General features: G+C 48.4%; 1 protein-coding gene across 3 annotated transcripts; it reads left to right on the plus strand.

Moving 5' to 3' along the window:
* On the plus strand, positions 1–26,912 carry atf7a (activating transcription factor 7a). 3 transcript variants are annotated; one of them, XM_045207343.1, is made up of 11 exons: positions 1–862; positions 14,973–15,069; positions 15,413–15,543; positions 15,956–16,132; positions 16,525–16,712; positions 19,776–19,860; positions 20,160–20,279; positions 20,920–21,060; positions 24,114–24,302; positions 25,217–25,313; positions 26,277–26,912. In XM_045207343.1, exons 1-11 carry the CDS (start codon positions 767–769, stop codon positions 26,537–26,539), a joined length of 1,584 nt encoding a protein of 527 aa, XP_045063278.1. In that variant the 5' UTR covers positions 1–766; the 3' UTR covers positions 26,540–26,912. The 3 variants fall into 3 exon arrangements, with proteins under 3 accessions (XP_045063278.1, XP_045063279.1, XP_041701387.1); XM_045207344.1 differs by having other exon boundaries at positions 15,956–16,117; XM_041845453.2 differs by lacking the exon at positions 15,956–16,132.

Here is a 26,912-nt window from a genome sequence, read left to right on the forward strand (position 1 = left end):
CAGTTGGGAGATTTTATAAGGATTTAACGATTCACGATCTCCCTTTCAAATGTTTAAGATATTAGTGTGTGTGTGTGTGTGTTTTCCTCCCTGCCTGGGTTATTTTAAAATCCATTCTGCTTCCTGGCTGCCCTGACTAGAGCTAGCCTACCAGTAGAACATCCTGACTGCCCTGACTATAGCTAGCCTACCAGCAGAACATCCTGACTGCCCTGACTATAGCTAGCCTACCAGCAGAACATCCTGGCTGCCCTGACTAGAGCTAGCCTACCAGCAGAACATCCTGACTGCCCTGACTATAGCTAGCCTACCAGTAGAACATCCTGGCTGCCCTGACTATAGCTAGCCTACCAGTAGAACATCCTGGCTGCCCTGACTACAGCTAGCCTACCAGTAGAACATCCTGGCTGCCCTGACTACAGCTAGCCTACCAGCAGAACATCCTGGCTGCCCTGACTACAGCTAGCCTACCAGCAGAACATCCTGGCTGCCCTGACTACAGCTAGCCTACCAGTAGAACATCCTGGCTGCCCCGACTACAGCTAGCCTACCAGTAGAACATCCTGGCTGCCCTGACCTACAGCTAGCCTACCAGCAGAACATCCTGGCTGCCCTGACTACAGCTAGCCTACCAGCAGAACATCATGGCTGCCCTGACTACAGCTAGCCTACCAGCAGAACATCAGTATATCTGCTTTGTTGTTTTCTGTACTAGCCTACTGGAGGACCAACAGAACCGATTGAGGAAATCAAGGAAACGGCAACAATGTTCTCTTCTTCTCTCCCACAGTTACGTTGCAAGCTCTTTGCAAAGATGGGGGACGACCGACCTTTTGTGTGCAACTGTCCCGGCTGTGGACAGGTAAGCCGTCTACCTTTACCTTGTCTTGGGTTTCAGGTGTGTGAGTGTCTGTGTTTCTGAGTTCGGTTTTACCTGTGTGCTAGTGTTTATGTATGTTTTACTGTTTGTGGCAGTTGATCGTGGAATTAATATAGTCTAGTGAATATCCTCATTTCGTTTGGATTTCACTGTGTGTGTGTGTGTGTGTGTGTGTGTTTACAGTTGCGTTTGTGTGGTTGTACTGTACTTGTTTGTGTATTTTGCTGTCTGGCAGTTGACTGGAATAACTATATTTTGAGTCCGAGTCCTCAGTTGATTGGAAAGTTGAAACATGGTATTGGTGGTACTGTACTCCAGTGTTTCCCCTATATTCATTAATAATAATTTGGGATGGTAAAACGTTTTCAGTGTAAACTTAAACGACTAAAACCAGATATAAAGTATGTAGAAAAGATAATGGCGCAATATATATTTTTATTCTATATTTTTGTAGGTTTTTGATGTGTTTTTTCCCATCCGATTTATGCTTTGGCCACAAATAAGAGTATAGGATGAGTCAACAACATTATTTGGGAATGAGTTAACAGAATATTAACTTTTAAAAGTCAGATTTTCACTGGACAGTTACTTTAAAACTGCACGTTTTCTCTTAGCTCCATGGCAAAATGTGTAGAATTGCAGGAAATTACTTTAAAACAGCAAAATTGTCTCTGCAGTTAGGAGGAGGGCCCCCCTTTGCCACCGCTGCTGAACGAAATCCTAGGGGAAACACTGTACTCATACTGGGAAGCTGCTACGGTCATCCACCTCTTCAAAGGGATCCAAACTGTTACAGACCTATATCCATCCTGCCCTGCCAAAGTATTTGAAAGCCAAGTTAACAAACAGATGACCGACCATTTCGAATCCTACCCGTACCTTCTCCGCTATGCAATCCGGTTTCCGAGCTGGTCATGGGTGCACCTCAGCCACGCTCAAGGTCCTAAACGATATTATAACCGCGATCGATAAAAGACAGTACTGCGCAGCCCTGTCACGATCGTCAAAAGGAGCGGACCAATGCGCAGCGTTGCGAGTGAACATGATGACTTTATTATTTAAAGCAACCACGAAGAAAACAACAAATGACGATACGTGAAGTTCAAAATACTGATACAAACTAACAGCAACACGGAAACAATAACCCACAACACAAAGGAGAAAACACACAGAATATATATGGCTCCCAATCAGAGATAACGAGCCGACAGCTGACACTCGTTACCTCTGATTGGGAGTCATCGACCAATCACCACATGACACAAACAAAATGAAACTCACCCATCCCCAACACCACCAAATGAAATACACCCAAACACAAGAAAATGAACAACCCTGGCTCAATATAAACGTCCATAGAGCCAGAGTGTTACAGTACCCCCCCCTAAAGGTGCGAACTCCGGGCGCACCAACATCAGGACTAGGGGAGGGTCTGGGTGGGCGTCTGTCCATGGTGGCGGCTCTGGCCCCGGTCGTGATCCCCACCCCACCACAGTCACAACCTGCTTCGGTAGCCTCCTCCCAATGACCACCCTCCACCTAACCCCACCTGGACTAAGGGGCAACCCCGGACTAAGGGGCAGCATCGGCCTAAGGGGCAGCACCGGGCTAAGGGGCAGTACCGGACTACGGGGCAGCACTGGGCTAAGGGGCGGCACCGGGCTAAAGGGCAGCACCGGGCTAAAGGGCAGCACCGGGCTAAGGGGCATCACCTGACTAGATGGCGGATCCTGGCTGGCTGGCTCTGGCGGATCCTGGCGGGACGGCTCTGGCGGATCCTGGCGGGACGGCTCTGGCGGATCCTGGCGGGACGGCTCTGGCGGATCCAGGCTGGACGGCTCTGGCGGATCCTGGCTGGACGGCTCTGGCGGATCCTGGCTGGACGGCTCTGGCGGATCCTGGCTGGGACGGCTCTGGCGGATCCTGGCTGGACGGCTCTGGCGGATCCTGGCTGGACGGCTCTGGCGGATCCTGGCTGGACGGCTCTGGCGGATCCTGGCTGGACGGCTCTGGCGGATCCTGGCTGGACGGCTCTGGCGGATCCTGGCGGGACGGCTCTGGCGGATCCTGGCGGGACGGCTCTGGCGGATCCTGGCGGGACGGCTCTGGCGGATCCTGGCTGGGACGGCTCTGGCGGATCCTGGCTGGACGGCTCTGGCGGATCCTGGCTAGACGGCTCTGGCGGATCCCGGCTGGACGGCTCTGGCGGATCCCGGCGGGACGGCTCTGGCGGATCCAGGCTGGGACGGCTCTGGCGGACCCTGGCTGGACGGCTCTGGCGGACCCTGGCTGGACGGCTCTGGCGGATCCTGGCTGGACGGCTCTGGCGGATCCTGGCTGGCTGACGGATCTGGCTGCTCATGGCTGGCTGACGGATCTGGCTGCTCATGGCTGGCTAACGGATCTGGCTGCTCATGGCTGGCTGACGGATCTGGCTGCTCTGGCTGGCTGACGGATCTGGCTGCTCATGGCTGGCTGACGGATCTGGCTGCTCATGGCTGGCTGACGGATCTGGCTGCTCATGGCTGGCTGACGGATCTGGCTGCTCATGGCTGGCTGACGGATCTGGCTGCTCATGGCTGGCTGACGGATCTGGCTGCTCGTGGCTGGCTGACGGATCTGGCTGCTCATGGCTGGCTGACGGATCTGGCTGCTCGCGGCTGGCTGACGGATCTGGCTGCTCATGGCTGGCTGACGGATCTGGCTGCTCATGGCTGGCTGACGGGTCTGGCTGCTCATGGCTGGCTGACGGGTCTGGCTGCTCATGGCTGGCTGACGGATCTGGCTGCTCATGGCTGGCTGACGGATCTGGCTGCCCATGGCTGGCTGACGGATCTGGCTGCTCATGGCTGGCTGACGGATCTGGCTGCTCATGGCTGGCTGACGGGTCTGGCTGCTCATGGCTGGCTGACGGATCTGGCTGCTCATGGCTGGCTAACGGGTCTGGCTGCTCATGGCTGGCTGATGGTGCTGGCTGGGCGGCTAGCGGTGGAGGCGGACCCCAGCCTCGGATTGCAGTCATCACCTCCAGCAGGACGGCTCCCATCCGCATGAGCCGCTCCTGCCGGTCACGCAACCCGAGCCTCCAGTCCAGCATAGGCTGCGTCGGCTCCTGCTGATTCCATAGCAGGTGTATGATTCTGTCTGGCGGACGGCTCTGAAGGCTCATGGCAGACGGACGGCTTTGCAGGCTCAGTACAGACGGGCGGCTTATGCAGCGCTTGGCAGACGGGCAGTTCAGACGCCCTAGGGCAGACGGCAGACTCTGGCCGGCTGGCGACGCACATCGTGGACCTGGTGCGTGAGTAGGAACAGACCGGTCCGTACCGGGAACACCCACCACTGGCCTTAACTGGGGATCAAGAACGGACCGGACCAGACTGGGAACACACTTCAGTCTCTCATGCCGTGCCACAACAACTTCCCTCCTTCCACTCGCCAATGGCTCCCGTACTCCGTTAGCCTTCTCTCCTTTTCTCCCTGTGGCAGCCTCCTGCTGCCCAGCTGCCCAAGCCATGTGCCCCCCAAAAATGTCTTGGGGTTGCCTCTCTTCCACGGGCTTCCAGCCTCGCCTTTCGCGCTGCCTCCTCGTACCACCTCCTCTCGGCTTTGGCTGCCTCCAGCTCTTCACGAGGGAGGCGATATTCTCCCGGTTGTGCCCAAGGATCCTTTCCGTCCAATAACTCTTCCCATGTCCCGACCTTAGGAGGCGTCCATAACTCCTGTGTAGGTAGGTCCTGTTGCCGCTTGTTACGCTGCTTGGTCCTTTTGTGGTGGGTTATTCTGTCACGATCGTCAAAAGGAGCGGACCAATGCGCAGCGTTGCGAGTGAACATGATGACTTTATTATTTAAAGCAACCACGAAGAAAACAACAAATGACGATACGTGAAGTTCAAAATACTGATACAAACTAACAGCAACACGGAAACAATAACCCACAACACAAAGGAGAAAACACACAGAATATATATGGCTCCCAATCAGAGATAACGAGCCGACAGCTGACACTCGTTACCTCTGATTGGGAGTCATCGACCAATCACCACATGACACAAACAAAATGAAACTCACCCATCCCCAACACCACCAAATGAAATACACCCAAACACAAGAAAATGAACAACCCTGGCTCAATATAAACGTCCATAGAGCCAGAGTGTTACAAGCCCTCTTCATCGACCTGGCCAAGGCTTTCGACTCTTGTCAACCACCGCATTCTTATTCGCAGACTAAATAGCCTTGGTTTCTCTAATGACTGCCTCACCTGGTTCACCAACTACTTCTCAGATAGAGTTCAATGTGTCAAATCGGAGGGCCTGTTGTCTGGACGTCTGGACCTCTGGCCGTCTCTATGGGGGTGCCACGGGGTTCAATTCTCGGGCTGACTCTATTCTCTGTGTATATCAATGATGTCGCTCTTGCTGCTGGTGACGCTCGGATCCACCTCTATGCGGACAACACCATTTTGTATACATCTAGCCCCTCATTGGACACTGTGTTAACAAACCTCCAAACGAGCTTCAATGCCATACAACACTCCTTCCGTAGCCTCCAACTGCTCTTAAACACTAGTAAAACTAAATGCATGCTCTTCAGCGAACGCTGTTTGCACCCGCCCACCCAACTAGAATCACTACTCTCGGCGGGTCTGACCTAGAGTATGTGGACAACTACAAATACCTAGGTGTCTGGTTAGACTGTAAACTCTCCTTCCAGACTCACATTAAGGTTCTCCAATCAAAAGTTAGATCTAGAATCAGCTTCCTATTTCGCAACAAAGCCTCCTATCCTACCGATCCTTGACTTCGGCGATGTCATTTACAAAATAGCCTCCAACACTCTAATCAGCAAATTGGATGTAGTCTATCACAGTGCCATCCGTTTTGTCACCAAAGCCCCATATACTACCCACCACTGAGACCTGTACACTCTTGTTGGCTGGCCCTCACTACATATTCGTCGCCAAACCCACTGGCTCCAGGTCAACTATAAATCACTGCTAGGCAAATCCCCGTCTTATCTTAGCTCACTGGTCACCATAGCAACACCCACCCGTAGTCTGCGCTCCAGCAGGTATATCTCACTGGTCATCCCCAAAGCCAACACCTCCTTTGGCCGCCATTCCTTCCAGTTCTCTGCTGCCAATGACTGGAACGAACTGCAAAAATCTCTGAAGCTGGAGACTCTTATCTCCCTCACTAACTTTAAGCGTCAGTTGTCAGAGCAGTTTACCGATCACTGCACCTGTACACAGCCCATCTGTAATTAGCCCACCCAACTACCTCATCCCCATATTGTTATTTATTTTGCTAATTTGCACCCTAGTATCTCTATTTGCACATCATCTTTTGCACATCTATCATTCCAGTGTTAATATGAAATTGTAACTATTTTGCACTATGGCCTATTTATTGCCTTACCTCCATAACTTACTACATTCGCACACACTGTATATATATTTTCTGTTGTATTTTTGACTATGTTTTGTTTACCCCATATGTAACTCTGTGTTGTTGTTTTTATCGCACTGCTTTGCTTTATCTTGGCCAGGTCACAGTTGTAAATGAGAACTTGTTCTCAACTGGCTTACCTGGTTAAATAAAGGTGAAGGAAAAAAAAAAACATTCTGAAATGAATGACATTTCCCATTGCAGTGGTGGAACATGGGTAGCGAGTAGACACTTATTTTAAACATCAACAGGATTTAGCTCTGCTGCCACCGAAAGTGTCCACATGGACAACACAACACATTTATATTTTCTGTTTCTGTTCTGTTGCCAACTCCTTGTGAGATTGAGTGGCAAGAGAGGACAGACGCATCTGTGATCAGACTAGGTCTGTTCCACTTTGGTTAATGAGCTCACACATGGACAATAACACACTGCCGTTCAGCCAGGCGACACACTGATCACACTGTCTGATAGTGACAGCTAGCGCTATTGTGAAACAATGCGGAGGGATCTAATGCAATTCATTTTCTTTGTAAGAGCCCACATGGACAACACAACACACTGGCATTCAGGCCACACACACACACACACACACACTGATCCCACTGATAGTGATGGCTAGCTAGTCAACATGGGTCTTTCTGAAGCTTCTGTTTCTTTATGAGAGCCCACATGGACAATGCACTGATCACTGAGAAATACCGCTAGCCTAGCGGTGTTGTGATACAATGCTGGCAAGGTGTTGTCTCAGCCAGCCAGCCACTAAGCCAGCCAGCCAGTGAGTCACAGGCAGCAGGCAGCACAGATGACACATTTTTCAACCTGTTTCTGTCTCACTTCTACAGCCTGCAGACAAAAGAGGTTAGAGACCCATACTGACTCAGCTTGGCACTACATGTCTATGGCTGGCTGGTTGCGTCCCAGATAGAACCCTATTCCATTTATAGTGCACTACTTTAGACCAGAGGGGGCTATAATAATATGGGTTCTGGCCAGAAACAACATGTCTGTATAATAATATGGGTTCTGGCCAGAAACAACATGTCTGTATAATAATATGGGTTCTGGCCATAAACAACATGTATGTATAATAATATGGGTTCTGGCCAGAGAACATGGTGGCCAGAGAACATGGTGGCCAGAGAACATGGTGGCCAGAGAACATGGTGGCCAGAGAACATGGTGGCCAGAGAACATGGTGGCCAGAGAACATGGTGAATAACAGTCATAACTAGAAGCGTAGTATTTTCAATGTCTTTTGCTCATAGGGATATTTCCATTTCCATTTTTTGTCATTTAGCAGACGCTCTTATCCAGAGTGACTTACAGTTAGTTACAGTTAGTGAGTGCATACATTTTCATACTGGCCCCCCGTGGGAAACGAACCCACAACCCTGGCGTTGCAAGCGCCATGCTCTACCAACTGGTTCTTCCCTTTTGGCTAGTGATGACATGACCTATAAGCCTCATTAGGAAACATTATAAAGGTTCTCACATGCTTATCACAGCATCATAAGGCATTGTACCAGCAGGCTTTACCACGTGTTTTACTGCGGACAGCTTGAAGACGACAGATGAGTGAGGAGAGGAAATGTAATTGCAAATTAGTAAGGTTATTACCTTGTACCTTATTATATAATGGATAATTAGTGTTGTACTCTTTGCTGTCCTAAGGTATTTAGTGGTTAGACAACTCAAGCATGTACCGCAGACACAACGGCACAGCATGTGTCTGGAATGAATAATGTGTTGTTTGCTCATTAATCCTCTCAGAACCTTCAGCGACTCAACTTCAAGTTACCACAACAGTTTAGATTCTACTTGACTTGCTCATGTAAGGACGATAATGATGTTACATATTTCATTTTTTGACAACATTTATTACTCAGTGACAAGAAAGGAAAATATATACTGAAATGGATGTTTAGATAAAAGGTACAGGATGGTGTTTTAAGGTTTGGTTGAATGAACACTGATGTCTACTCTAGCCTCTCTGTAGCAGACCTGCCAGTTTTTTCCCGTAGTTTTAAATTGTGTGTGTGTGTGTGCTATCATCATAGCAGAGTGTGTTGGTGCGCTTTGGGTGTGTTGTGATACGCTCACACTCAAACACTTGGCCCTTTCTAATGTGTGTGAAGGCTATGTTGTTCTTCAGTCAAAACCGAACAGAAGTGTGATTTTATTCAGGTAATTGCACTCTGATATCCAGACCAGGTCTTGTCCAGGCCTGTCCGTCATGCAATGGCATGTAGGCTATGCAATTGTGGAAACCTGATGTGAGTCTGGCCTTTCCAAGAATCCTTCCTTACAATTCGAGTTTCCATCAGAGTTTTCCCTTCAAGTTTACAGTGACAGGGTCTCCATTTTGACTTGTTTGCTATTTATTGTTAGATATGATAATCCTTGCTTCCAGTATCTCCTACGTACGTACAGTGCCTTCGGAAAGTATTCAGACCCCTTGACGTTTTCCACATTTTGTTACGTTACAGCCTTATTCTAAAATTGATGAAATTTAAAAAAAGATCCTCAGCAATCTACACACAATACCCCATAATGACAAAGCGAAAACTGGTTTTTAGAAATGTGTGCTAATTTGTTAAAAATAAAAAACTAAAATACCTTTATTGTGCATGCTTTTTCCATTGATCATCCTTGAGCTGTTTCTACAACTTGATTGGAGTCCACCTGTGGTAAATTCAATTGATTGGACATGATTTGGAAAGGCACACATCTGTCTATATAAGGTCCCACAGTTGACAGTGCATGTCAGAGCAAAAACCAAGCCATGAGGTCGAAGGAATTGTCCGTAGAGCTCCGAGACAGGATTGTGTCGAGGCACAGATCTGGGGAAGGGTACCAAAACATTTCTGCAGCATTGAAGGTCCCCAAGAACACAGTGGCCTCCATCATTCTTAAATGGAAGACGTTTGAAACCACCAAGACTCTTCCTAGGGCTGGCCGCCCGGCCAAACTGAGCAATCGGGGGAGAAGGACCTTGGTCAGGGAGGTGACCAAGAACCCGATGGTCACTCTGACAGAGTTCTAGAGTTCCTCTGTGGAGATGGGAGAACCTTCCAGAAGGACAACCATCTCTGCAGCACTCTACCAATCAGGCCTTTATGGTACAGTGGCCAGACGGAAGCCACTCCTCAGTAAAAGGCACATGACAACCCGCTTGGAGTTTGCCAAAAGGCACCTAAAGACTCAGACCATGAGAAACAAGATTCTCTGGTCTGATGAAACCAAGATTGAACTCTTTGGCCTGAATGCCAAGCGTCACGTCTGGAGGAAACCTGGCACCATATCTACGGTGAAGCATGGTGGTGGCAGCATCATGCTGTGGGGATGTTTTTCAGCAGCAGGGACTGGGAGACTAGTCAGGATCGAGGGAAAGATGGACGGAGCAAAGTACAGAGAGATCCTTGATGAAAACCTATACCAGCAAGACAACGACCCTAAGCACACAGCCAAGACAACCCAGGAGTGGCTCCGGGACAAGTCTCTGAATGTCCTTGACTGAACCAACCAGAGCCAGGACTTGAACCCGATCAAACATCTCTGGAGAGACCTGAAAATAGCTGTGCAGCAACGCTCCCCATCCAACCTGACAGAGCTTGAGAGGATCTGCAGAGGAGAATGGGAGAAACTCCCCAAATACAGGTGTGCCAAGCTTGTAGCGTCATACCCAAGAAGACTTGAGGCTGTACTTGCTGCCAAAATTTGCTTCAACAAAGTACCAAGTAAAGGGTTTGAATACTTATGGAAATGTTATATTTCATTTTTCCATTTTTTATACATTTCCAAAAGGGAGGGAGAGACGAGATGGCAACCAACCAAGCCGACTCGCGCTATAGTAGACCAATATTTGCCATAGCTAGGTTATTTATTATCAAATATGATTACGTAGTGCCTGTTTTTGACTGCTTCAAACCGGGAGAAGCTAGTTAAGATAGCTAATGTTAGCTAGCTAGGCTAACTGAGGCTGCAGTGCATGTGCTTTCTCATCCTACAGTTACAAATAACAACTCGGTTCAGAATATAAAGTAGCAGCCTCCCTACCTATTGGCTCTTGGTCATTGTAGCCTATCCTTCTCCTTTACATTTTATTTCCATCATTTTAATTCCATCTTCCATTGATTAGATATCTCCTAACTTTTGCCACACAGAGGCTCTATGACTGACTGTAGCCTATTGCCGCTTTGATGACTTATGATTGGCCAACAACAACAACAAGAAGCTGGACGCGCGACGCTCCACTCTGGTGAAAAGCAAGAGCAGCATCATATATGATAACATTTCTCTCTGTACTGCAGCAGTCGCATTCGGTTCTGTACGGACCCTTCCTGACAGGCCAGTTAAAGTAACATATACTCGAGACCCGTGACAATCATATCAGATCCATGACATTATTTAGAATTCTGGATACGGACCCGCTCGGGTCCCGGATCGGGTCTCGGATGTTCGGATACAGGTTGATCGGTGAAGACCTCTAGTATGTATGTACAATTAGGGAGAATAATTTTAGATTGTTTCCCCGAGCCCGACCCAGTCATCTTGGTAATAGGAAAGATACTATCAGTCTGTGAGACATGTACTAGTGTATTGGTGATGCTGCCGCTAGCTGGTACTGGCTACAAATATGCTCCTGTCAGTTTCCACTTGGTGCTCTGCTCTCTCTCTCTCTGCTCTCTCTCTCTTCTCTGTCTCCCCCCTCTGCTCTCTCCCCCCTCCTCTCTCTCTCTGCTCTCTCTCCCTCCCCCTCTCTCTCTGCTCTGTCTCCCCCCTCTGCTCTGTCTCTCCCTCCCCCTCTCTCTTCTCTCTCCCCCCTCTGCGCTGTCTCTCTCCCCCCCTCTCTCTCTGCTCTGTCTCTCCCCCCTCTCTCTCTCTGCTCTGTCTCCCCCTCTCTCTCTGCTGTCTCTCTCCCCCCTCTCTCTCTGCTCTGTCTCTCTCCCCCCTCTCTCTCTGCTCTGTCTCTCCCCCCTCTCTCTCTGCTCTGTCTCTCCCCCCTCTCTCTCTGCTCTGTCTCTCCCCCCTCTCTCTCTGCTCTCTCCCCCCCTCTCTTCTCTGTCTCCCCCCCTCTGCTCTCTCTCCCTCCCCCTCTCTCTGCTCTGTCTCCCCCCTCTCTGTTCTCTCTCTCCCCCCTCTCTCTGCTCTCTCCCCCTCTCTTCTCTGTCTCCCCCCCTCTGCTCTCTCTCCCTCCCCTCTCTCTTCTCTGTCTCCCCCCTCTGCTCTCTCTCCCTCCCCCTCTCTCTTCTCTGTCTCCCCCCCTCTGCTCTCTCTCCCTCCCCCTCTCTCTGCTCTGTCTCCCCCTCTCTGTTCTCTCTCTCCCCCTCTCTCTGCTCTCTCCCCCTCTCTGCTCTGTCTCCCCCTCTGCTCTCTCCCCCCTCTCTCTGCTCTGTCTCCCCCCTCTCTCTGCTCTCTCCCCCTCTCTCTCTGCTCTCTCTCCCCCCTCTCACTCTGCTCTGTCTCTCCCCCCTCTCACTCTGCTCTGTCTCTCCCCCCTCTCTTTCTGCTCTCTCCCCCCCCTCTCTCTGCTCCGTCTCCCCCCTCTCTCTGCTCTGTCCCCCCCCTCTCTGCTCTGTCTCCCCCCTCTCTCTGCTCTGTCTCCCCCCCTCTCTCTGCTCTGTCTTCTCCCTCTCTCTGCTCTGTCTCCCCCCTCTCTCTCTGCTCTGTCTCCCCCCTCTCTCTCTGCTCTGTCTCCCCCTCTCTCTCTCTGCTCTGTCTCCCCCCTCTGTTTCTCTGCTCTGTCTCCCCCCTCTCTCTCTGCTCTCTCCCCCCTCTCTCTCTCTGCTCTGTCTCCTCCCCCTCTGCTCTGTCCCCCCTCTCTCGCTGCTCTCTCTCTGCTCTCTCTCCCCCCCTCTCTCTGCTCTGTCCCCCCTCTCTCTCTGCTCTTTCTCTCTCAGCTCTGTCTCTCTCTCCCCCCTCTCTCTCTGCTCTCTCTCTCTGCTCTGTCTCTCTCTCTTCTGTCCCCCCCCTCTCTCTGCTCTCTCTCGCTGCTCTGTCTCTCCCCCTCTCTCTCTGCTGGGCCCCCACCCTCTCTGCTCTCAATTTCAATTTCAATTTCAATTTAAGGGCTTTATTGGCATGGGAAACGTGTGTTAACATTGCCAAAGCAAGTGAAGTAGATAGTAAACAAAAGTGAAATAAACAATAAATATTAACAGTAAACATTACACTCAGAAGTTTCAAAAGAATAAAGACATTTCAAATGTCATATTATGTATATATACAGTGTTGTAACAATGTGCAAATAGTTAAAGTACAAATGGGAAAATAAATAAACATAAATATGGGTTGTATTTACAATGGTGTTTGTTCTTCACTGGTTGCCCTTTTTCTTGTGGCAACAGGTCACAAATCTTGCAGCTGTGATGGCACACTGTGGTTTTTCACCCAGTAGATAAGGGAGTTTATCAAAATTGGGTTTGTTTTCGAATTCTTTGTGGATCGCTGTAATCTGAGGGAAATATGTGTCTCTAATATGGTCATACATTTGGCAGGAGGTTAGGAAGTGCAGCTCAGTTTCCACCTCATTTTGTGGGCAGTGTGCACATAGCCTGTCTTCTCTTGAGAGCCAGGTCTGCCTACGGCGGCCTTTCTCAATAGCAAGGCTATGCTCACTGAGTCTGTACATAGTCAAAGCTTTCCTTAAGTTTGGGTCAGTCACAGTGGTCAAGTATTCTGCCACTGTGTACTCTCTGTTTAGGGCCAAATAGCATTCTAGTTTGCTCTGTTTTTTTGTTTGTTCTTTCCAATGTGTCAAGTAATTCTCTTTTTGTTTTCTCATGATTTGGGTGGGTCTAGTTGTGTTGTTGTTGTTGTTGTTGTCCTGGGGCTGTGTGGGGTCTGTTTGTGTTTGTGAACAGAGCCCCAGGACAAGCTTACTTAGGGGACTCTTCTCCAAGTTCATCTCTCTGTAGGTGATGGCTTTGTTATGGAAGGTTTGGGAATCGCTTCCTTTTAAGTGGTTATAGAATTTAACGGCTCTTTTCTGGATTTTGATAATTAGCGGGTATTGGCCTAATTCTGCTCTGCATGCATTATTTGGTGTTTTACGTTGTACACGGAGGATGTTTTTGCAGAATTCTGCATGCAGAGTCTCAATTTGGTGTTTGTCCCATTTTGTGAATTCTTGGTTGGTGAGCGGACCCCTCTCTCTCTCTCTCTGCTCTGTCCACCCCCCCTCTCTCTGCTCTCTCTCTCTTTCTCTCACTCACTCACACTCACGACTTAGTGTTTCTTTTTGTTTTGATCTACTTCCGTAAACTAAACTAAAGCAACTCCAAAAGGGAAGAGAACAAACAAAGACTGATTTGTAGCACCTTGGTGGGTTGGTTGGCTGACAGACTTCTGCAGATGTGCTGCAAGCAGATAAACACATACTTGTTCACGAGGCTACTTGTTCAGTTGACCATACGTCTTACAAATGGAATAATATGCAAGTGCACCGCAGATGCTTAATCTATTAACGTACAGGAAGCCAACAAGTAGGCCTGTCACCTCCCTAACCCTAGCCTGTCACCTCCCTAACCCTAGCTTGTCACCTCCCTAACCCTAGCCCGCCACCTCCCTAACCCTAGCCTGTCACCTCCCTAACCCTAGCCTGTCACCTCCCTAACCCTAGCCTGTCACCTCCCTAACCCTAGCCTGTCACCTCCCTAACCCTAGCCTGCCACCTCCCTAACCCTAGCCTGTCACCTCCCTAACCCTAGCCTGTCACCTCCCTAACCCTAGCCTGCCACCTCCCTAATCCTAGCCCTAGCCTGCCACCTCCCTAGCCCTAGCCTGCCACTTCCCTAACCCTAAACCTAGCCCTAGCCTGCCACTTCCCTAACCCTAACCCTAGCCCTAGCCTGCCACTTCCCTAACCCTAACCCTAGCCCTAGCCTGCCACTTCCCTAACCCTAACCCTAGCCCTAGCCTGCCACTTCCCTAACCCTAACCCTAGCCTGCCACTTCCCTAACCTTAGCCTGCCACTTCCTGGTAATGAGCAAGGCAAGCGGTTGGCTCAATGTGTTTTCACACTCAGTCACCAATGCCATTTCCTATACATGTAGGCTTGTGTCGCTTACGGTTAAAAGGGTCTGAAAAAGGCTGCATTACACAAATCCTAGTGTATTGTATATATTGTATATTCTTTGTTGTGCAACCCAAAATGATACCGTATGTGTTATCTGTGACATCTGATATTGAGGTTAAGGTGCTTTCTGGCCCTAACTGACGTGTGTGTGTGTGTGTGTGTGTGTGATATTAACTCTCCTCCCCTCCCTCCCACCCTCCCTCCTATCTCCCTCTCTCCCCTCCCCCCCTCTCTCCTCCTCTCCCTCCCCTCCTCCCCCGCTCTCCCCTCCTCTCCCTCCCCTCCTCTCCCCCCCTCCCTCCTCTCCCCCTCCCTCCCTCCCTCTCTCCCCCTCCCTCCCTCCCTCTCTCCCCCTCCCTCCCTCTCTCCCCTCCCTCCCTCTCTCCCCTCCCACCCTCTCTCTCTCATTCCCCCTCCCACTCTCTCCTTCTCTCCCTCTCTCTCACTCCCTCCCACCCTCTCTCCCCCTCTCTCCTTCTCTCCCCCTCCCACTCTCCCACCCTCTCTCCCCCTCCCACCCTCTCTCCCTCCCTCTCTCCCCCTCCCACCCTCTCTCCAGAGGTTTACCAATGAGGACCACCTGGCTGTACACAAACACAAGCATGAGATGACTCTAAAGTTTGGCCCTGCCAGGACTGACTCTGTCATTATCCAAGGTACTGGTTCTCCTAGTGAGTCTGTAATATTTCGCTTTATTACTCTACTGTTCTGGCACCTCTTTACTTTGGTCCATTTGTCAGTTGTTGAGTACCCAAATGTCAGTTGTGATCACCAGAACATTTTAGTCGGATATAGGATCACTGATGTCCCCACCTGTCAAGTTTGACTTCTCTGAAAACCTTTAGTGGTTGACCTTTAGTAGTTGAATATTGGATTAATTTTATCTTTAAATCGTCATGCCAAAGTGTGTCAGAATAAAAGTCATCCATGGGCTTTGAAAAAAGGTGATATTTTCTCAAATTGACATTTCTCTTTGTGTTTCTCTTCCTCCTGTTCCAGACCAGACCCCTACTCCCACTCGCTTCCTGAAGAACTGTGAGGAGGTTGGGCTGTTCAACGAGCTGGCTAGCTCCTTCGCTGAGGAGTTCAGGAAGGCCCAGGAGGACGACGACAAGCGGGCCAAGAACCCTGTGAGTAGAAATCGCTTGGTCCTCTGTAGCTTAGTTGGTAGAGCATGGCGGTTGCAATGCCAGTATAGTGGGTTCGATTCCCGGGACCACCCGTATGTAAAATGTATGCACACAAGACTGCTTTGGATAAAAGCATCTGCTAAATGGCATAATATTATCATATTATAGAACCGAGGGAGTTTGATAGACCATGTTTGCCTGATTAGGTACTGTATCTGAGACCCAAAGACTTGCATTAGGTCTAAGCTTTAGGTCAGAACACAGTGTTGTTGCACGCAGAAGAGCAGGATCGGAACCCAATCGGTCACATGAGCAATAGGGTGGAATGGGATGGGAGTCCTGGATCTTCTGAAGGGATATCTCTGCTGTGTTTCATAGTGTCACAGTCTCTCCCCCCCACCCCCCCCTCCAGCTCCCTGCCCCCCACAGAGAGGTGGCCCTACACATGAGCCTGCAGACACCGTCAGCAGAATCCATGAAGGTGAAGGAGGAGGAGCCTGTGGAGGTTGACTCTTCCCCACCAGGAAGTCCTGATTCCTTCTCCAGCATGTCAGACAGTAGCAGGGATGCCATGGTGAGACGAGGAAAGGTAGGGGTCAAAACTTAGGGGACATGACTGACCAGCAAACCCATGTTGAATGACCTAATTGGTTCTGGTTAGGATTAGAGTTATGGGTTGACATGCCAGTCATGTCCCTTCAGTCACACCCAAAGGTAGGGGACAGGGGAGCGCCAGAGGAACGGGTAGGTATGGGTGACCAGGATGGATGGGCACTGTGGTTTGTTGATGGGGAGCGTCTGACAGGATCGGGAAACAACATGTACGGACCTGCTGTACTCCATATTAACTATGTCTATGAGCTATCAAGAAACAATCCACAATGCATTGGGAAAGAGGCTGTATTAAACCTATGAGAGTCATAATTGACCTTATACTAAACATCTGTTGTTGAACTAGGCATCTCTCCTGTCTTCTCTCAGGACACTCCCCTGAGGTCAGTGCTGAGTTCGGCCCCCACCCCCACCATCGTGAGGCACGGTGCCCTCCCTATGCGTCCCAGACCAGGTTCTCTGCCCCTCCACTTGGGCTTTGACACCTTGCAGCCCACCATGCCTTCACCCACCTCCGTCATCACACCCACCCCACCCTCCAACCGCACCCTGCTGGGGTGAGTGACTGGTCCTGCACAAGCCTGGTTCTAGATTTGAAGACTGCTCAGATCTGGACCCAGGCTAGTCCTCCATGGGGCCTGGAGCTGCAGTTAAAGATGACTTTTATATGCTGAATTCCACATCAACCCTTTTTACGACCGTTTAGGCTAGAGACAAGCCGTTTTCTTTGCTGTAAAGCTGCAAGCATGCCTGTCGCGGTTCTGAAACACTTCAGTGTGCTGTAGGCAGCAGCGGAGTTAGGAGACTAGAAAACAGCCCATGTCTTAATTGTCTAAGAAAAGTCAGGAGAGACGAAACCCCAACTTAATTACGTCTATAATCAACAGCCTAACTGTTAAATGTGCCTGGCTTTATAAATCATCCATATACAGTACCAGTTAAAAGTTTGGACACACCTACTCATTCCAGGGTTTTTCTTTATTTTTACTATTTTCTACTATGTAGAATAATAGTGAAGACATCAAAACTATGAAATAATACATATGGAATCATGTAGTAACCCCAAAAAGTGTTAAACAAATCAAAATATATTTTATATTTGAGATTCTTCAAATAGCCCCCCTTTGCCTTGATGACAGCTTTGCACACTCTTGGCATTCTCTTAGTTGTGATGTCTTCACTATTATTCTACAATGTAGAAAATAGTAAAAATAAAGAAAAACCCTTGAATGAGTAGGTGTGTCCAAACTTTTGACAGGTAGTGTATATCTACAGAAATAAGACAGATCCTGCTTCTGTAACCTGTTTGAGTGTTTGTTTAATAGCCTACAGATATCGTGAGCACCAAGCCTCACGCAACCACATGTCGGATAAACAATTTCACAAATCGACTGTTTTTTAATCTTTGCTATACTGTAATAAAGGCTTTTCGTTAGAACAGCCTCTCTGGTATTATGTATACATTATTTAGTATTTACACTGTTCCAAATTGTCAGGAAAATAATATTTATAATAAAAATAACCCTCCTTTTTCCTTGATCTCCTTCCTATTGTTATTATTACTATTATTATGATCATCATTATAATAATAAGTAATGTCATTATCATTAGTAGGCTTAGTATAGAAGCCTTGTATAGCCACCATCGAGCTGTAGGCCTAAGAGCGCATCCTGTTTAGTCTTTAATACCGTAACTTACTTAGGCCTATATTTCAATACTTATATAGGCTACTGTATCAATCAATTATTTAATTGTTTATGTCATTACACAGCATACGAGTCATTCATGATTTGAAATGCAATCAAGAATTTTAGTTTTTAAATAAAATAACAAAGTGACCATTGGATAATTAGCATAAACAATAAATACACCGAAACCGTTCCATTTCGGAAAATGTATTCACGAATGAATGCGACTGTTTTTAGTCTTTGCTGTAATAAAGGCTTTACAAAAAAACAAAAAAACATTACAACAGACTCTCTGGTACGGTATAATTTATTTAGTGTTGTTTACATTGTTCCAAACGGTCAGAAAAATTATATTGTAATCTAACAGCACCAAGGGTTGAGGGAATAGGGAATGTTTATCCTAAACAAATTAGGGATTTCGGTAACATAACACTTCAGTCAGAAATGGCTGTAATTATGTTGCAGCTTCAGCAACACGGACAGCGCGATACACACTGTTGATGTTCTGTGGTGGTCGCTGCAGCAGGGAGGAGAGTGAGACAACGGGTGCTAGTCACACAGTCACTCGCTGTCTTTTGTTTTAACACAGAGCAGAAAGTCTGAGCCAGGCCCAGCACAATCAAATCAATTGCGGTCGGACTCCCTCTAGTCATTTGTGTCTTAAGTATTTCATCAAACAGTTCGCTTAAAGCATCACACAAGCTCAGTGCATATAGTTGATTTGATTAAAACACATAGGATGTTTCTATATATGGAAAAATACGTACTTTTTTTTTAGACCAATCGATTCTTGGTTGACCGATCACATTTTTTTGTTGAGGACAGCCCTAAACTGAGTTAGGAAGGACGCCTGTATCTTTGTAGTGACTGGGTATATTGATACACCATCCAAAGTGTAATTAATAACTTCACCATGCTCAAAGGGATATTCAATGTCTACTTTTAAATGTTTACCCATCTACCAATAGGTGCCCTTCTTTGCGAGGCATTGGAAAACCTCACTGCTCGACTGAGGGACCTTACAATTATCTGTATGTGTAGGTACAGAGATGAGGTAGTCATTCAAAAATCATGTTAAACAGTAATATTGCGAACAGAGTGAGCCCATGCAACTTATTATGTGACTTGTTAAGCACATTTTTACACCTGAACTTATTTAGGCTTGCCATATCAAAGGGGTTAAATACTTATTGACTCAAGACATTTCAGCTTTTCATTTTAATCAATTTGTAAACATTTCTAAAAACATAATTCCACTTTGACATTATGGGGTATTGTGCATGTGTGTAGGCCCGTGACAAAAAAATCTCAATTTAATCAAATTTAAATTCAGGCTGTAACACAACAAAATGTGGAAAAAGTCAAGGGATGTGAATTATTTCTGAAGGCACTGTAGTTACGAGATCTCTAGTTGGATTTAACCCGTTTTTGCATTGCCATTGAGGGCTTCCACCATTTTAAAGTAGTCAGCTTTGTGGGTATTCCTATGGGTTGGAAGGGATTAGCCAATGATCAGAGCATTGACTTCTTCAAATTGGGTTACCTGGTTTTTAAATGGCTTTAAGCTGTATCACCGCCATCTAGTGGCCACAAATTAATGACACACAGGATTTGGTTCAGGACTCCAGCACTGCAGGTGTCGGTAAATCACCATTATAAGCTTTATGCTTTTTTTCAAACACAAAATAAAAATAAAATAGCTTCAATGGATCTGCCCGTGCTGTCATAGTCGCCATTATGGTACAGATACAAAGAATATATATCTAACTAACTCTGTACCTAGCCCTTAGGCCACTTCTGTACATCTGAAAGGATTGGATAGGTGTGTCCAATATGGTGTCAATTCCACCTACCCTATCAGAGGGCAAGATGGAGCTTTTTAAATAGATTTTTTTATTCTACCAGTAACCCTCTACCTCTTTTTTTCTATAGCTCTCCCACTGGCCACTACCCCATGATGATGCACCTTCCCAATGGGCTCCTGCCTGGTCCTATGCAGATACCCTCTGTCATTTCTGTAAGTGCCCTGCCTTCACCCATCTGTCTGTCCTTGTCTGGTTTGGGAATGGTGGTTGTTGCCAATTCTGATTGACGTGGAAGCTGACCTTCGCTAAGGGAGTAATAACATCTCAATCAGAAAGTTTGATAAAATAATGAAATAGTATGCTTGCACTAGTCGTCTACAATGTGTATTAATTCACATAGAAGCATATATGAAGCAGTTTGAAAAGACTGACATTGAGGTAGTATCTGACTTTGCCAGCCTGAGCCCCGACCTAGCTAGGTCGTTAAAGTGTGTGTGTGTTCTGTCTCCAGCTGGCTCGGCCCATGCACATGGTGCCCAACATTCCCGGCATCCCTGGTCCTCCTATTGGAGGCGGCAGCAGTGGCTCCAACTCCCCCTCCGGGTACACCACACACTCTGAGGCCAAGATGGTGAGCGCTCTCTCTCTCTCGCGCTCTCTCTCTCTCGCTCTCTCTCGCTCTCGCTCTCTCTCTCTCTCGCTCTCTCTCTCTCGCCCTCTCTCTCTCGCTCTCTCTTTCTTGCTCTCTCTCTCGCTCTCTCTCTCGCTCTCTCTCTCTCGCCCTCTCGCTCTCTCTTTCTTGCTCTCTCTCTCTCTCGCTCACTATATCTGTCGCTCTGGCTCACTCGCCATCTGTCTCTCGCTTTTCATCTTGCTTTTCTCTGTCTCTGTCTTTCTCCGGTTCACCGTTCCTTCTCTCTTTCTCTCTCCTTCTTTCTCTCCTTCTTTCTTTCCTTCTTTCTTTCCTTCTTTGTTGCCCTATTGCGTTCCCTCCCTCCCTCTATCTCTGTTTGTTCATCACATGACAGAGATTGCAGTCCAATAATAGTTTTGATGAACATTCGGAGTGCTTGTATAGGAAAAGATCAGATACATAAACAGGTGTGTTTAAGCAGGTACATTGGGAGTGATAACATGAATGAGCAGGTGTGTGTGTGTCTGTTTATTTCTGTCTGTGTGTGTGGTTGTCTGTCTGTCTATATAGTTATATGTGTGTGTGTGTGTGTGTGGGGTTACTGTTAACATGGCCCTGGTTGTCCTGTCTCCTGTAGAGGCTGAAGGCAGCACTAGCACAGCAGAGTTCAGGGGGTCAGATGGGGGGGGTGGCCGGCAGCCCCATGCACCCCCAGAGGATGGAGCAGAGCCAGCAATTGGTGCAGCACCCAGACGCACCCTCGCCCGCACAGCCACAGGTAGGACAACATGGAGACATGGACCCTCCCCGCACAGCCACAGGTAGGACAACATGGAGACATGGACCCTCCCCGCGCAGCCACAGGTAGGACAACATGGAGACATGGACCCTCCCCTTCACAGCCACAGGTAGGACAACATGGAGACATGGACCCTCCCCTGCACAGCCACAGGTAGGACAACATGGAGACATGGACCCTCCCCTGCACAGCCACAGGTAGGACAACATGGAGACATGGACCCTCCCCTGCACAGCCACAGGTAGGACAACATGGAGACGTGGACACACACATTTTACATTTGAGTAATTTAGCAGACGCTCTTATCCAGAGCAAAATACAGAGTGCATTCATCTTAAGATAGCTAGGTGGGACAACCACATATCTTAAGCTCATTTTTTCCTTTAAAAAAAGTAGCTATCAGCAAAGTCAGTGGTGGTGAGGTGGTTTCAGAAGATGGGCAGGGACTCTGTGGGAAGCCAGGACAGAGAATAACTTTGACTGGGCTGAGCGGGAGATTCCCTCCCGTAGGGGTGGGAGGGCCAGGAGACGAGAGGCAGAACTTGGTAGTACTCAGGTTGGGGTGTAGGGTTTGAGCATAGTCTGAAGGTAGGGAGAGAGGGGCAGTTCCTCTTGCTGCTCTGTAGGCAAGTACCATGGTCTTGTAATGGATGCGCGCTTCGACTGGAAGCCAGTGGAGTGTGCGGAGGAGCAGGGTGACATGGGAGATCTTGGGAAGGTTGAACACCATGCTGGCTGCGGCGTTCTGGATAAGTTGCAAGGGTTTGATGGCACAAGCGGGGAGCCCAACCAACAGTGAGTTGCAGTAGTCCAGACTGGAGATGACAAGTGCCAGGATTATGACCTGCGTCACTTCCTGTGTGAGGTAGGGTCGGACTCTATGGATGTTGGTGTTTATCCAGGGTCACGCCAAGTTTCTTTCCAGTCTGGGAGGGGGACACTGTGGAGTTGTCAACCGTGATGAAGTGGGCAGGCCTTCTCCGGGAGGAAGAGCAGCTCCATTTTGCCAAGGTTGATTGGCTGACATCCAAGCTGAGATATCTGCCAGGCACGCAGAGATGCGTGTCGCAACCTGGGCGTCAGAAGAAGGGAAAGAGAAAATAAGTTGTCATCCACCATCTTAGCAATGATCGGAGAGACCATGTGAGAATATGATAGAGCCGAGTGACTTGGTGTATAGAGAGAAGAGGAGAGGGCTTTGAACTGAGATCTGGGGGACACCAGTAGTGAGAGTACGTGGGGCAGATCCTCTCCACGTCACCTGGTAGGAGCAAGCCTGCCAGGTAGGATGCAATCCAAGAGTGTGCAGAACCTGAGACGCCCTGCCCTGAGAGGGTGGGGAGGTGAATCTGATGGTTCACGGTGTCGAAGGCAGTGGATAGATCTAGGAGGAGAGTGAGTCAGCTTTGGCAGTGCGTAGAGCCTCCGTGACACAGAAGAGAACAGTCTCGGTTGAGTGACACATCTTGAAGCCTGACTGGTTAGGGTTAAGAAGTTATTTCTGAGAGAGATAGTGAGAGAGTTGGTCAGAGACTGCACGGTCAAGTGTTTTGGAAAGAAAAGAAAGAAGGGATGGTTAGGGTTAAGAAGTTATTTCTGAGAGCGATAGTGAGAGAGTTGGTCAGAGACTGCACGGTCAAGTGTTTTGGAAAGAAAAGAAAGAAGGGATACATACCGGTCTGTAGTTTTTGACGTCAGAGAGGTTGAGTGTTGGTTTCTTGAGGAGGGGAGCAACTCTGGCCAGTGGTCAGGGATGTGTTGATGAGGGAAGTAAGGAATGGGAGAAGGTCTCCAGAGATGGTCTGGAGGAGGGGATGGGGTCGAGCGGGCAGGTTGTCGGGTGGCCGGTCCTCACTAGTCTCAGGATTTCATGTGGAGAGAGAGGGGAGAAAGAGGTCGAAGCGTAGGGTAGTCCTGTGTAAGTGGGATCAGTGGACTCAATAGGCTGAGTGAATGAGGAGCGGATGTCGTCAACCTTCTTTTCAAAGTGGGTGACAAAGTCATCCGCAGAGAGGGAGGAGGGAGCGGGTGGAGGATAAAGGTGGAAGGAAGTGTCCTAGCCCTGTTCTGTAAGCTCACAATGAGCCACTCAGCCACGGCGCAGGCGGGTAGGGCCGAGCCGGCCGGGAGGAAAGGGGACAGTGCGAGTCATAGGATGCGGAAAGGGAGGAGAGTAGGGTCGAAGAGGCAGAATCACGAGACAGGAGGGAGAAGGATGTAGCAGAAGGAAGAGATGATGGGATAGAAGAGGAGAGAGTAGTGGGGAGGGAAAGCGAAGATTGAAACGGCAAGTGACCATCTGGGTAGGGGCTGAGTGGGTAGGGTTGGAGGAAAGGGAGAGAGAAAAGGAAGCAAAGTAGTGATCAGAGACCTGGAGGGGGAACAGTCTCTAGTAAAGATGAGATCAAGCGTATTGCCTGCCTTGTGAGTGGGAGGGGACTGGTGAGGTCAAAAGAGGCAAGGAGGGGAAAGAAAGAGGTGGAAAGAAATTAATCAAAGGCAGATGTCGGGAGGTTGAAGTCGCCCAGAATGATGAGCGGTGAGCCATCGTCAGGAAATGAGCTTATCAAGGTGTCATGCTCGTTGAGGAACTCTCTAAGGGCACCTGGTGGGCGATAGATGGCAACAATGTTAAGCTTGAGTGGACAAGTGACAGTGACCGCATAGAATTCAAATGAGGAGATGGACAGGTGAGTGAGGTAGAAAAAATAAAATCTCCACTTAGGAGGAATGAGGATACACACACGCATGTTAATTGTAAAGAATATAAATGGAGACTTATACTCTGTGGCCACAATAGAAAATGATCAAAACCCTCTTGACTTGGATCTTCATGACTCGTGGTTCATTGACATCAGTAGAGGGGCTTTAAAATGCAAAATTATAATTTAGCCACTAAAAGACTTCCAGTGTTGAGCTCAATCTGTCTAGCCCACTCCCCCTCAGTCTATACCCCTGTCTGCCTGCTGCCATGACTCTCTCTCTCTCTCTCTCTCTCTCTCTCTCTCTCTCTCGCTCTCTCTCCCCCCCAGGTGTCTCCTGCTCAGCCTACCGGTGGTCGGCGGCGGCGTGCAGCGGAGGACGACCCGGATGATAGACGACAGCGTTTCCTAGAGAGGAACCGGGCAGCCGCCTCGCGCTGCCGACAGAAACGCAAAGTCTGGGTCAACTCCTTAGAGAAGAAGGCCGAGGAGCTCTCCTCCATGAACGTCTTCCTGGCGGTGGGTGTGTGGGAGGGTGGGTGTGTGGGAGAGTGGGAGGGTGGGTGTGGGAGGGTGGGTGTGTGGGAGGGTGGGTGTGTGGGAGGGTGAGTGTGTGGGAGGGTGGGTGTGGGAGGGTGGGTGTGTGAGTGTGTGGGAGGGTGAGTGTGTGGGAGGGTGGGTGTGGGAGTGTGTGGGAGGGTGGGTGTGTGAGTGCGCGTTTTCAAGATTGCACTGTATTCTGCTCTCATCTGTACTTTCTTTGAACCACCCACTCATTGAGATATTTCTATCAACCAGTTTGAAAAGTCAATCTAAATGTCTCAGTATTATCCATTGCCTTTCTCTGTGTCGGTGTGAGTCAACAGTAATGGCAGAGGGAAAAAATGAAAACTTGCACACAGTTTAATGCTGCTATTCAGTCCTCAATGCTTTATTCCTGCCCCATACGTTTGAGATGTGCATACCATGCTGCTTTCTTCAATGTTTTTATCCATCTGCCCAGGGACTACAGATAAACTAGCCAGCCTGCTAAATCTGTCCCAGTCAAAATAATACATAAATAAATATATATCACTCTTGTTTGCTTCATCAACAGTGACTTCAGACCCTCTCTCTCTGTGTATTCGTGTGAGAAAACACAGCAGTATTGACTCATTATTATTATTATTATTATTATTAATAACAACAGTATTGACATTATTATTATTATTATTATTATTGTAATTATTAACAACAACAGTATTGACTCATTATTATTATTATTATTATTATTATTAATAACAACAGTATTGACATTATTATTATTGTTGTAATTATTAACAACAACAGTATTGACTCATTATTATTGTAATTATAACAACAGCATTGACTCATTGTTATTGTAATTATTAATAATAATAGTATTGACTCATTGTGTTACTGTGTCTCTTCAGAATGAGGTGTCTCTTCTGAGGAACGAGGTGGCTCATCTCAAGCAGCTGCTGCTGGCTCATAAGGACTGCCCTGTCACCACTCTACAGAAGAACATGGGTGAGCCTGCTATCTAGCAGCATCTAGAAAACACACTGAAACCTCTCCTCAGGCTGTTGGATGAAAGGCATTGTATAACGTTATATAGTCAAGTCTACAGTGGCTAGTTCAGATCACTACCTTGGCTTAGTCAGCGTCTAGTTCAGATCACTACCTTGGCTTAGTCAGCGTCTAGTTCAGATCACTACCTTGGCTTAGTCAGCGTCTAGTTCAGATCACTACCTTGGCTTAGTCAGCGTCTAGTTCAGATCACTACCTTGGCTTAGTCAGCGTCTAGTTCAGATCACTACCTTGGCTTAGTCAGCGTCTAGTTCAGATCACTACCTTGGCTTAGTCAGCGTCTAGTTCAGATCACTACCTTGGCTTAGTCAGCGTCTAGTTCAGATCACTACCTTGGCTTAGTCAGCGTCTAGTTCAGATCACTATCTTAGCTTAGTCAGTGGCTAGTTCAGATCACTACCTTGGCTTAGTCAGCGTCTAGTTCAGATCACTACCTTGGCTTAGTCAGTGGCTAGTTCAGATCCCTACCTTGGCTTAGTCAGTGGCTAGTTCAGATTACTACCTTGGCTTAGTCAGTGGCTAGTTCAGATTACTACCTTGGCTTAGTCAGTGGCTAGTTCAGATCACTACCTTGGCTTAGTCAGTGGCTAGTTCAGATTACTACCTTGGCTTAGTCAGTGGCTAGTTCAGATCACTACCTTGGCTTAATCAGTGGCTAGTTCAGATCACTACCTTGGCTTAATCAGTGGCTAGTTCAGATCTCTAGATGGCCATGGTAGGAATAACAAAAATACTTTGTTGTTAGAACCAATGAGCCAGTAAGTACATATGCTAAATGTCTTCATTAATGGGGGTTAAGTGATTGAAATAGCTTGTTGTGGTTTCTGGTGGCTCTGTTCTTTCTACCATGTAGAGTATCTCTGGTAAACTCATCCTTGTAACTCTTGTGTCTCTGTGCTGTAGGAGAAGACAGTACTATGAAAGACGTGTCGGAGCCCACCGGCTCCCCAGCACCCGTCATCCAGCACAGCTCCCTGCCCAGCCCCTCTCCTTCCTCGGGCCCCAACGGCATAAATGCCCAGGCGGCCGCCGAGGCCATGTCTGTGCTGGCTGGGATGGGTCAGCACCAGCAGAGGAGAGGAGAGAGGGATGGAGGGAGAGACGGGAGGGATGGACCCTCCTCCCACGTCATCATGGCCACACAGTCGCACCACTCTGCCAGATGATGAGCAATGAGCGTATCACACGCCATGGCCCGGGACTCTATGGTGAACACACCACCAGGCACCAGCCTACACAGGGGCAGGAGGAAAGCAGAGGAGAGGGTAGAGAAGGAAGAGGGCAACATGCCTTCCTAGTAAAATCAACCTGAGGAGTAGTTACATGATACAACCTCCCTCCTCTCTGCCTGTGCTGTGGCGGCCATTTTGTGTCAGCAACTTTGTGTCAGGCCTGGAGCCTTGCTGGAGCTCAGCAACAACAGCCTTCTGGGAATGGACCGGGACGATAGGAGAAAAAGAGCTTCTTGTTCTGTTCACTATGCCATATATAGACTACATACAGGGGCTGGACTCCACACCCCTCGTATCCTCCCCCCAA

Source organism: Coregonus clupeaformis, chromosome 24 (genome assembly GCF_020615455.1).
Source record: "Coregonus clupeaformis isolate EN_2021a chromosome 24, ASM2061545v1, whole genome shotgun sequence".
In the NCBI taxonomy this organism is placed as follows: Eukaryota; Metazoa; Chordata; class Actinopteri; order Salmoniformes; family Salmonidae; genus Coregonus; species Coregonus clupeaformis.

Bases quoted from the DNA above. Each gene is read 5' to 3' on its own strand.
- atf7a (XM_045207343.1), top strand. From the start codon at position 767: ATGTTCTCTTCTTCTCTCCCACAGTTACGTTGCAAGCTCTTTGCAAAG. The intron at 16,133-16,524 runs GTAGGGGTCAAA...GTCTTCTCTCAG, and splicing joins CCATGGTGAGACGAGGAAAG to GACACTCCCCTGAGGTCAGT. The intron at 19,861-20,159 runs GTAAGTGCCCTG...TTCTGTCTCCAG, and splicing joins AGATACCCTCTGTCATTTCT to CTGGCTCGGCCCATGCACAT.